The sequence below is a fragment of the Carassius auratus genome, chromosome 12 (assembly GCF_003368295.1).
Source record: "Carassius auratus strain Wakin chromosome 12, ASM336829v1, whole genome shotgun sequence".
NCBI lineage: Eukaryota > Metazoa > Chordata > Actinopteri > Cypriniformes > Cyprinidae > Carassius > Carassius auratus.
Genome location: NC_039254.1, coordinates 1499894 through 1512695, shown reverse-complemented (window position 1 = coordinate 1512695; position 12802 = coordinate 1499894). Strand labels below are relative to the sequence as shown.

Genomic DNA, 12802 nt, shown 5'->3' with positions numbered 1-12802 from the left:
TCATGTGTGTAGCAGAAATAAATAAGATTTATAATTGTATTAATGCTGCTGTTGAATTATAATTTATATATTAAATTAGTTTTTAATGATAATATGTCTTTGCTTTTTGGAAATCAGGTTTGATACACTAGACATAAAAAATGCAAGGCTTATTTTTTTTGCTGCATTTCATGTTGTTATACACACACACACACACACTTTTGTCCTTTAGTTTTACTGCATTTGGTGTGGGGAAAACCTTAACGTGCATAAATGAAAGTAGAAAAGTACAGTTAAAGTTTAGTGAGAGTGATTTTGTGTCTCTGTAACTGTGACAAAGACATTCCCAAACACACTGTACAGAATCATGCCTCTCCTCTGGTCCGAACAGACACGCTGAGATCACTGACGAGAGAGAGAGAGAGAGAGAGCTGCTGTAGCTGGCAGTTATTGATCGGCCCGCTCTGCCAAGGCTCTAGAATTAGCAGCAAAGCTTTCTATACAGTGTGTGAAAGACGGGATCTGTGCTACATATATCTGTTTCAAGGACAGGAGGAAGATAAGGAAGGTATGAGCAGTTCATAATCACATATATATGAGATTCAGACAGAGAGAGGCAAAGGCAGAAACACACTCACACCTGGCCTGTTTATATTGCTGTCTGTCGAGTCGGTGTGTGTGCTCTGAAGAGCCCAGGAGAGTTCACCCAAAAATATAAATTACTCGCCTTCATGTCGTTCCAAACCTGTAAGACCTTCGCTGATCTTCAGAACTCAAATTAAGATATTTTTGAGGAACTCCGAGAGCTCTCTGACCCTGCATAGAGGGCAAGGATCCTTCCACGATCGAGGTCCAGAAACGTAGCAAGGACATCGTTAAAATAATCTGAAGGTTTTACAGTTTTTGAACGTCATGAAGGTGAGTAATTAATGGCAGGTTTTCTGAAGAACTGATGAAATGTGGTGTGTTTCAGCCTTCTGCGTCGGACGAGCGGCGGGGCAGTCGACCGCGGTCAATGATTCGCTCCTTCACCATGCCTTCGTCTCAGAGACCGCTGTCTGTCGTGTCTGTGACCTCCATATCATCAGACAACTCTCCCTCCAGACCGGGATCAGACGGGTAAACACACACACACACACACTCCATCCAGACTACTGCTAGAGCAATGTATCTGCAGATATTACACTTTTAGTGCTTTCTTTCATTCTACTGTTTATACATATGTTTTAGAGTACATTAAACTGACAGTAAACACACTTATAACATTTCAAAAGTTTTGTCAATAAATGTTGTTTTTAGTTTTTCTATTCATCAAACATTCCGGAAAATGCACTTTCTACACAAATATAAAGCAGCACAACTGTTTCCCACACTGATAATCAGACATGTTTCTCTAGCAGTAAATCAGCATATTTTCATGATTTCTGAAGATCATGTGACACTGAAGACTGGAGGAATGATCCTGAAAATACAGGGGAGCATCACAGAAATAAATTACATTTTAAATGGGAAACAGTTATTTTATATTGTAATACTATTTCACAATATTACTGTATTTTGATCAAATAAATACAGCCTTTGTGAGCAGAAGAGATGTCTTTTAAAAACATAAAAAATCGTACTTGTCCCTAAACTTTTAGACAGTAGCAGTATTATAGATTTGTTTCAGCACTTGAAATAAAATAAATATTAACGGAAAGTTAAATAATAAAAAATGTAAAAAGTTTAGTGCAAAAAAAACTAAAAAACTAAAACGAAACATAAAACCTAATAAGAACTATAGATATATTTACAAAAACAAATTAAAAAATGCAAAATCAAAAAAAAAGCATAAACTTTAAATAAAATTAATAAAAACCAAGAACATTCAGAATATAAAAAAACTTACAGAATTTATACTAATACTTTGACTAAAATTAAAAAACGAAAACATAAAAAAATAAAAAATCTATTCAAAATACAAACCAAACCGAAAATAAAGGATACTAAAATAGCACTGCAAGCCTATAGTAGACATGCGTAAAACATAAAAAGAGTTTAAAATCTGGGTCAAAACCTTTAAACAACAAAATGTACCATGTTTAATCATTTAAATAATGATCAATCTCTCTCCAGATATCAGCATCAGCCATCGAAAAAGTCACATTAGTGGAGTGATTTATTTCTTCATTCAGCCGTTACAGGAGGACTAGCACCGAACACTTTTTTCAAATTCTGTTCTGTTATTTCTCTTAGCATGAGGTCGGTTCTCATTCACGCTTCACCTGTTGTTTCTCCAAGAAAATCATCTTAGCTGACTTTCAGAGGTTCTGTTGGTTCAGACTGAATCAGATGTGTGTGTGTGTAACATGCCCGTGGTCTGTCAGGAAGGTGGCAGACACACAGATGCCAGCCTTAAGGATTAATGAGTGCGTGTTTGAAGAGAGCGATTCTATCAAGAGCAGCGCTTCACAAGAGCTTTCATTTGATTAGTTAATCCATCTCATTAAAGCGCTTTGATTCGCTTGAGCCAGGCTTTTTCTGTGCTTCCCGCTGTACAGAAGCGTCTGCGAGTCTCATTATTGTCCAGGTCAGCAGATATGAATCAAACACAGTGTAATGCAGAGAATCTCTTTTACAGGAGCACGTTTGCATGGATGATGTACGGTTTCTATCCGGCTTCGCTGCGTTTTTAAGAAACTAGTTTGTTCTGAGCTTTGGACCTGAAATCCAATAGTGATGACACAGTTTTTCTGTGCAGAGGGGAGCTGTCTGGGTTCACTTACACTTGTGTTAACAAATACACTTTCTTTGGTATTAATTTACTTTATGAAACGGCAGATAAGGATGGAGCCGGTATGAGAGCGTTTCGAGTCAGTGCCGCTGCATCTTACACTCATCAGTCATGGGCTTTTGTGCTTTGCAAACTTGAACATTTAGTTTCCTATGGTTTATTAAAGACCGTTATTGCAGGTTTTGTTGATTTAAATGGTATTTGGGTATCATTAGCTCACTGGAATAATGTTTTCTCAAGAATATGAAATTGATGCGTCAGTTAGACTGGGTTAAATCATAAACTGTTATTAAATCAACAAAACCTCTCATAGGGTTACATTACAGCTGGATATCGTTGTATATTATATTCCAGTAATTATTACAAATTAAGAACCTTTAAAAACGTTTAATGGAAAAAAATATATATAAATGTTTTACGAAAAACATAATGAAACATGTTTCTGACCCTTTTTTGGATTTTAATAATTACACTTTTTAATGTATGTTTTTTATGTCCTTATTTTAATATGACTAATTTCAAATTATTATTTTTTTTTTATGTTTAATAGAAACAAAAAATATATAAATGTTAAATTAAAAATATATAAAATATATTTCAGACATTATATTAAAATTAGAATAATTTTAAACTTCCTCTTTTTATTTTGTCATTTTATAATCCTATTGCAAATGAAAAACTTTTATATATTTAGTATGTAAAAAAATTTATTTCTATTTTTTCTTAAACTGTTGAAAACTTATTGAAAACTGTTGATTATTTCAATCTTATATTTATTTTTATTTACAGTTTTTAATTAAGTTTTCACCTTTTATTTATTTATTTGGTGAGGCCTGTAAAAATGAATATGAGCAGCTCAGCTAACCAGGATGGCAGAAAAAGAAAAAAAGTCCCATGTCTGAGCCTTGATCTCTCAGAATAACGTTATAAATCTTTTTTTTTTTTTTCATTTTCAATTAGCTAATATGGTTGGTTGCCATGACCCTTACGACTGAACACCAGAAATGTGCTTTTGAGTTTACATTTGGAGCAAAATGTCAAATGAGTGCTAATATTTGCTCAAGACTTCGTAAGAGGCTTCTCTGTGATATTAAACAGCCCAGAAATCTTCTCCAATAAATCACAGCCGCCGCTCGATTATCTCCTTCCTCCACTCCTCCTCTGATTCCTCTTCTCTCTCTCATCTGATAGATTTGCCTTGGAGCCTCTCTTACCAAAGAAGCTGCACTGTAAGTCTCAGGATAAACTGGATCGAGACGAACCTGAGAAAGACAGGAAGGAGAAAAAGAAAGAGAAGAGGAACAGCAAACACCAGGAGCTGTTTGATAAGGAGCTGAAGACGGCTGAGATCCCGCTGCAGCCCAGCGAGGCGGTCATTCTGTCCGAGACCGTGAGTATCACAAATAAAGACTTACTGTGCACTTCAAGTCACGTCACTGAAAGTAAACCAAATCACAACCAGAAATAAATAGAAACCAATGACAGAAGGTTTGCTTTTGCAGCTGCATACAAATAAATGTTACATTTTAAATACATTTCATTTGTATTTTTTTCTCCAAAACTCCATTTAAGATGCAATTGTGTGTTTTGCTTTTGATCTGTGATATTCTTATTATTTTCACTACAGTAATGCAGTATTTTTTTTTTTTCTGAGGACAAAACACAAGTCCTTCATTTTTTCATGAAAAGGCTTTTTCTTTAAGAAAATATCCACAAATATATATATATATATTTCATGCAAAAACAATAAAAAAGTAATTAAAATGTAATAAAAAAATAAAATAAATAATGCATTGCCAATTAACTAAAATAAAGCAAGTGGAGGTGCTAAGGTTATTAAAACTAAAATAAAACATCAATAAATATTAAAAAAAGCAGAGAGTATTGATTATAAAATAATATTTACTATGTTTAAAACAAAAGCTAATTCAAAATATGAATTAATATTATAATAGTAATAGTAAATGTAATATAATAGTAAAATAATGCTAAAATGACACTGATTGCTGTGTGCTTGACAGGTTTGTGATAATCACTAGTTCATTTGGAGACAGTGTTAACCGAAAGACTTTCATTTGTTTGCTTTCCATTTCAAAGATTGGTTCCTGGAGCAGTTTTTTTCATCTTTTTGTTTCTGTTTTTGGGGCGGTGTGTGAAATGAGGCACGTTTCTCTTCAAGCTCGTTGAATATGAATACCAAATGCGCTCGAGCAGCTCTAGAACAAACAGCACGTAATGAGACTAAACTGACCCATTCAGAGCCTCTCTGACTTCAACCACTAATGTGACAACCTCACATTTCTGAATCAAGAAAAACTAGCGCACATAATTACTCAGCCCTGGACCTTCTGCATAGTTTGTCTTTCATAAATCATCATAATTACCTTTAACCTTTCTATGGGCCGCTGATCTCTGTGATTCACAGTCAGACGCTAAAGCTAGAGCTAACAATCTGATTTACTGCTCGATTAATCTGTCACGCTGATAGCAATCCCATCTTGGTCAGTTTTTACATCTTTAATGATCTCACTTTTTTATTGTTAATGTCCAAAGAATATAAATGTTTATATAAGTGTGTGTGTGTGTGTATGATTTTCTAATATTTGTATTTATTTTATTTTTCTACTGCAAATGAAAAAAACCATTAACAATACAACCTGTTTAATGAGAAAAAAAATAGAAATGTTTAGCAAAAAATATATATACAAAGTATATTTCTGACATAGTAAAAATTCAAATATCTAAACAATTTTTATCATTTATAGATTTTAATTCACTATGCTTTATTCGTTTTATTATTGCATATCAGTAATTGTTGTTGTTGTTATTTTTTAATCTGATGCCAAAATATCTTTCTGTTAAAAATATATATTTGTAAATATTTATCACAATTTATGTGATGATTCTGAGCACTTTACACTGCAGAAGTGTTCATAAAAGTTTCACATTTTTTAAAACATTTTAATGCACGATTCAGCATTTATTACAGTAGCCTAAATGTTACTTCACTCAAATGATGTGCAAATCTAAAATTAAAAGATTTTTTAAAAACATTTTGAATAACAGTTTTGTTTGGACTGGCGTTACCTTCTCTATGGATGTAAGTTTTGCATCATGCCCTATGTATGTAGATGTTGTATGTAAACTGTGTCAGCGAGGTCTGGGTGATACAGAGTGCCTTTGAAGTTTATTCAACTGATGGTCATTTACAATTGGAATAATTCATAAGCATGCTGAATTATGCATTAGATAAACCTGTATGCTCAAGGAAGTGGCTCCCCGTTACCATTATATCCATGCATTTTCATGGCCACATTTTTAACAGTCGTCCTGTTCAGTCTTGATTAATGGAAACCTTTTCCCGTGATAGTGTAAATCTGTCATGTTTTCCTCTCTCCAGATCAGTCCGTTGAGGCCCCAGAGGCCCAAGAGTCAGGTGATCAGCTTGCTGGGTGAGAAAAGGCTCTCGGTGTCTCCAGCAGCTCCTGCCAACCCGTCTGTGCCCGGCGTCCCACCTCCCATCATGCCCCGGGCCAAACTGCACTTCAGCTTACTGTCTGGATCCAGTATGTCATACTTCTGACAGATTCTCCTGCATTTTTATTTCAAAACATGATGAAATTTAGCCAGTTTTACTAAAGCAAACTAAGAGGAAGCACCACCCACCTACAGGAGAAGACTTTATAATAGTTACATCAATTTACAAAAAGGCTATTTTAACCAATTCTGGCATCATTTGAATGAATGAAGCTAAAGAAATTCAGCATGGAGATATCTAATCACACATCTGAACACCTGCGTGCCTAAAGCAATCTGCATATTTGAAATAATATTAAATAAAAGAAAACTGGCTTTGATCTGCTGAAATGCAGCAGAACTAGATTTGGCATCACATATTGTCCTCTGGTGTTGCTTTATCAACATAATTCATCATATTTTAGCTGTTGGAACAAATAGAGCTGTTGATAATTATCCAATTATCCTTCAGTCTGATTCATATGTTCGTTTAAAAGTTTGGGTCAAATATATATATATATATATATTTTTTTTTTTTTTTTTTTTTTTTTAAGTTCATCAACTAAATTAATTAAAAACAAAGTAAAAACAGGAATATTGTGAAATGTTTCAGTTTAAAAGAGATGTTTTCTATTTGTATACATTTTAAAATGTAGTTTATTCCTGTGATCCAATGCTGAATTTGTCCTTTGTGTATAGAAAAATCAAACAGTATTTATATATATATATATATATATATATATATATATATATAAGTATTAATTTCTTTAGAAAAACATCTTACCAACCCCAAAACTTTTGAACGGTAGAGCATGCATTAGTAGTAGTGTCATTTGCATATGAATATCAGTTTCTGCCTTTATCTGAGGGGTTAAAAGCATTCAAACCCTATACAGTGTTTTTCTTTCTATAAATAACCATTTTTTCTTAATTTCTCATTGAAATGAATAAGTTGTAGTAATTTCTTTCTCTGACTATATCAACTAATCTATAAAACATACTTTTGATTCTGCTCGATTTTTATCAGGACAGACTTTTACGGACTTTATCCAGAAAAATGTACAGTTTAAAGAATCTTTTTGGTAGAATTGTCCTCCATCTTTGTTTTGATGATCTTGTATTCATGATCATATGTTTTTGAATGTGGCAGTCCTGTAGCAGCCGGTGAATCTAAATACAAGCAAACGTTCTCCCTCCTTAAACCTTTAGAGAATGAGCCGTTTGCTGACGTCTTGTGCTCCGTCTCATGCTGTAGTGTGATGACACACAAGCGTAACGCTGAGACGTGAAACGCAGGACTCTGGGAGGCTGCAGAGGTGTTAAATAACTCCGATGAAAGCGTGTCTGATCTGGTCTTGTGAAGTGACGTGTAATGGATCCAGGCTCGAGTGCGAGGCGTTTTCTCTCCCATGGGTTCATCCCGCTGTCTGATTCGGAGTTTGCACCGCATGTCGTCATCTGTGCTAGGCCTCCTAAAACAACTGATTTACATTGAGTTCTAGGCACAGGTGAAAATGGCATGCATCATGTTGATCTCTATATTGTTTCAATGCAGATCTAGAGCTGAATGGGATGGGTTATGGAGATAAGGGTGAGACTCCGCCCCCACTTCCTGTCAAGAGCAGCATGGGCGACTATGGAAACTTGATGGACAACTCAGACCTGGCCAGTCCGACCACGCCCCCTCCTCCACTGCCACACCAGCGGGTAAAACGCTCCATCAGTGATCTTCATTTCCATTATTTTCACATGATCATTAGTGGTTACAAATCCATGAAGCCGTGTCTTCCTGTTGCTCAGCTCTGAGGATGCTCAGTGTAGGGATGTATTCAGTGATGTCAGTGTAGACACACCGAGCGCCGTGATTTACACACAGCAGAAGTGTGACTGTGCCCTTGAGTCTCGTTCTCTCTGCAGGATTTTACTTTAAATAATCTCAGACACTGTTTAATTAACCCATAACCTGAACTTCTCTGCAGCTGCTGGAAGTTACGGCACATTACAGTGTTAAAGGTAGAAACGGCTTGAAGTTCTTTGCTGTATGACGGCAGGATATAAAATATTATTTTATGATGCACTTAATCTTCAAAGGCTTGGGGTCGAAAGAAGCCTCTTATGCTCAAGTCTGCATTTACTTGATCAAAAATACTGTAAATTCTGGAATATTGTGAATATTAGTTCAGTTTTAAATAATTGAATATACTTTAAAATATAGTTTATTCCTTTGATGCAAAGTTGAATTTTCAGGAATAATTTAGAAATTATTTTATTAAGCTGATTTGGTGCACAAGTCATTTCTTTAGTATTTTTTTGTGGTGAACCATGAACAACATTTATACCACTATATATGTTTTTACTGTTGATCAATTCACTGCATCCTGGCTGAATTAAAATATTAATAAAAATAAATAAATAAATATCCTTAACCCAAACTTCTGAAAAGTGTTTTTTTTTTTTTTTTTTATTAGTAATAGATTTACTTTATTATTGATTCAATCACTATCACTTCATTATAATTACTCATAGTTACTTAAGCTTAGAGATTTGACTGATTATTTATTTTTAATTCATTTGTTCATTGTTGCTTTCATATTTCACAGAGACTTTATTTTGTTTTAGTTAATCTGTTAGTACTCCTTAAAGATAGAGATTAGACCAATATTTGTTTTACAAATACACCAAAAAAAATCTGATATCAAAAGGAACAAAATTTAAATATGATAAATATATTTTATTTATTTTAAATGTATTCATTCATTCTTTTGCGAAGAGACCAGATCATCAGAGACTTGGAGCAGAAAGGAAGTGCTTTAGTAATGTTGCGTGGACAAGCTGCACCATCTGATCTCTCCAGTGACTCGAGTTAATGCTTCACGCAAGTGTTTTAAAAACTCCATCTCTCTCTTCCTCATTTTTCCAGCACCTTCCGCCTCCGCTACCCATGAAGACCCCTCCTCCTCCTCCTCCGAAGACCACTCGCAAGCAGACCTCCATCGACTCGGGAATCGTCCAGTAAGCCAGCAGACACCATCGTCAGAACGGAGACATCCGCATCGGCCCTCTTCCAACGATTTCCCGTCAACATCCCTGACAGAATGACCTGATGAATCCCTCACCTCACTCCTCCGCTCAACGGCTGATGATCGTCCACATCCGGATCAGACCTCGGAGCATGCACCCCAGTGACAACACCAGCTCTATTCCACATCACTCCAGGCGTCAGACCACAGCAAATATAGACGCAGTGTAGCTGGAGTCAGGGAATTCTGGGTATTTTTGGCAGATGGTGCATGTCTAACTAAAACTCCACTTGAGATGAATCGAGGGTTTTCTCTCTTTAGGTTTTTTCTCGCTTTGTATGCACATTCTCATTGAGACGCGTGACCAATTCAAACCACAATCAAAGTTTCCTCTTTCTCTCATTTTTACATGATATTTTTATCCTCTATATACACATTTATGTACAGAGGTATTTGTATATATGATTTTATTTTATTGTTTTATTTTTTATATTTTTTATCCTTTTTTGTATTTGAAGTTTATAAAAATTGGCATTTTTTTTATCCAAAAAGGGCTTGGTTTTCCAATAAGAGGGAGTGTAAAGGTATTCTTACATATATATTTTTAATTGTATTTTTTATTTGTGTAGTTGTTTAAAGTCATTGTACCAATCCAACATATAAACCACATACAAGCATACTGATAACATTGACTGCTCTAAACCCACTACTGACTTCTGAATAAACTCAGTGTATTTGTAACGTGCCTCTTGTTTGGTGCTAATTAATCCAGTGCATCGTTGACATCTCGCAGATTTCAAGTTTGTTTTGTCAGGATAACGTCATCCTCCGTCCGCTGTGTTTGTGTGATGTTAACGCAGGTCAACCACTGCAAAACCAGTCTGGAAAGGGAGAAAGTGGAGTCTGAGGTGAGGTCATTAACTCATTGCTTGTTGAAAAGCTACGTCTTCCATTCAGCTTTTTAGTACAACGTGGAGCTGAATCCCAACGACAGTGATTGTGAAAACTGGCGGGCTTGTTTGCATCATAAAGCCTGCCAGCTTTCACTTTACTTAAAATTGTTTTGAAAATAGCAAAGCATTGACTCATGCATGCATTATCAACAGAGCATCTTCTGTGAGCTGAGGGAGGAGATATGCTGGAGAGCGTGTTAGTATGTTCAAGGTCACTTTCACAGCACATTCAGTCAGAATTACTGCTCTAGTCTCAGTGAACTGATTCATTGTGTAATACTGATGTTTGGCATGAAGTCATTGGTCTTAAACATGCAGTATTCACCATCTAAAAATGGCAGATTGTGCAAATCACACTGGATTGGGGTTTGGTGTTTAAGTGTCAAGTCATGCACAACATTTTGGATTCGGCAAAGAATGTGTTTTTGACTTTTCTTTAAAATACTGTTACATTTATTTTTAATGAATCACACCAAAATTAAAAGTTAATGGGATTTTCCCCGCTCTCAAGACATCCGAGATGTATATGAGTTTGATTCTTTGTCAGATTTGGAGAAATGTGGCATTATATCATTGGTTAACCAATGGATGCTCTGCAGTGAATGGGTGCCATCAGAATGAGAGTCAAACAGCTGATAAAAACATCACAATAATCCACAAGTAATAAACAGCACTCCAGTCCATCAGTTAATGTCCTGAGAAGCCCAAAATCTACTTTTGTAAGAGGTGTTTTAACGTCAAACCACTGCTTCCAGCTAAAATGCGGGTCCTCTATCTGTAATATTGGTTTCTCCAGTGAAGTCGTTTGGTCTCAATCAGAAATAAAATGTGCACAGATCAAGCACCTTTTATAAGTGAAAACAATCCCGAACACATCTTAACTAATATGTTGACACATATTAGAGGACTCTAGAGGATGAACTTTTTTTATGGATTATTATAGACTCATATTTTGGCCAAAAACATTCTTAATTATGGGTTTGATTTTTACAAACACTCAGCTTTTGGCTTCACAAGACATCAACTGATGGACTGGAGAGAAAGTGATGGATTCATTGGTGAGCAAGTGATGTAATGATGAATTCCCCCAAATCTGAAGAAGAAACTAACTTGGCATTTTCATTTTTGGGTAAACCATTCCCTTTCTTTAAAATTGTTGCAATCCAAATTGTTTGTGTGGTAAGTTGTGTTCACGTATTTGCAGGAACGACCCGTGTACGTTTATGTAAATGTGTGTTTGAGACTGCGCTGCTGGGTCACTGGGAACTGAAGAACGTGTGAAATCATAGAGAAATAGATAAACAGTCCCAGAAACGTCCCACGGCATCAGACACGTCATGACATTAATACCCGACTGAGGCAGTTTCCCACGGTACGCTATCAGCATCTAACCTGATTAATCCAGCTGAAGATCCCCTTTGAAAGGAAAGGTCATATTCAGGCACTTCATGATCAAATTCAGTCAGTCTCCAGGCTGAGTTTCAGTTAAGTAGCTTAGTTTTCTTCAAAATATCCTTTTTTTTAACTTAGTATCACTTTAGTCACACTGCTGTCAGAACTGAAATAGACACAGTTATATTTTACACTTCATTGAGCAGTGAGGCTGCATTCATTTAGCAGAATATGTTTCCATGAGACAAATGACTTTGTTGTTTATTAGAGGATGCTGCATGGGAAAATATTCTGCTGGACTGTCAGTAGTTTTTCCTTCATGTTAATTACAGAATTATTGAGGCCTAATACAACAGCGGCAGCAAATTCAATTCTATTTAAACCAGAAGCAGAAAATGACTTAACTCTGTAAATCCCAAATGAGTGAGAACTAGTGTGTTTTGCTCCTTGGATAGTCCAGTGAAACAAACTGCTTGTTTTTACGAGTTTTTAAGAAGTTAATAATAGAAATACAGAGTATAGTATCTAGAATTTTTTTTTTATTTAGTTCTGGATAAAAGGAAATTATAAACAAAGAATATGGTTTGTTTAATTGAATGAAACAATTGAATATACTATAATGTAACTTTCAATGTAATACTGCAATTTTATAATGTAAACAAATGTTGAGTTATTTTTATTATGGTTATTTAAAACTAAAAAAAGCTAACAGTTTTAAGCTTTCAGTTTATTACATGAAACAATAAATTGAAATATATATATATAAAAAAAAAACAAGGCAACATTTTTCATTCATTCTTAACTTGATGTAAAATAACTAAAACTGAAATAAAACTGCATGTTTAAGAATAAGATTATCAATAATAATGAAAAAAAAACAATTAATAAACAACTAGATTACTAAAACTTCAACTAAAAAGGGAAAATATAAATTATATAAAATTCAAAATATTAATAAAAACACAAATAGCATTTTTTTTACTTGAAATACAATAAAAGATAAACTTAAAATAAACTTAAAAACATTTTATTTCAGCAACATTTATCATTTTTATTTAGTTTAAATTAATGTACAAAAAACTTAAAGATGTATTATATATGTTTAAAAATAAATTACAAAAATGTCAAAAAATAAATAAATTACTAAACCTTAACTAAATGAAAAACAA

General features: G+C 34.6%; 1 protein-coding gene across 1 annotated transcript in view; it reads left to right on the top strand.

The window, feature by feature from the left end:
• The window catches only part of LOC113111416 (dedicator of cytokinesis protein 1-like), a 47536-nt gene extending 37503 nt beyond the window's left edge, over positions 1-10033 (top strand). Inside the window, exons 19-23 of the mRNA XM_026276083.1 lie at positions 953-1098; positions 3944-4142; positions 6153-6318; positions 7824-7975; positions 9189-10033. Of these exons, the coding sequence (XP_026131868.1) occupies positions 953-1098; positions 3944-4142; positions 6153-6318; positions 7824-7975; positions 9189-9284 (759 nt within the window). The 3' untranslated portion in view covers positions 9285-10033. The remainder of the gene's footprint in view (positions 1-952; positions 1099-3943; positions 4143-6152; positions 6319-7823; positions 7976-9188) is intronic.
• The last annotated feature ends 2769 nt before the right edge of the window (positions 10034-12802 follow it).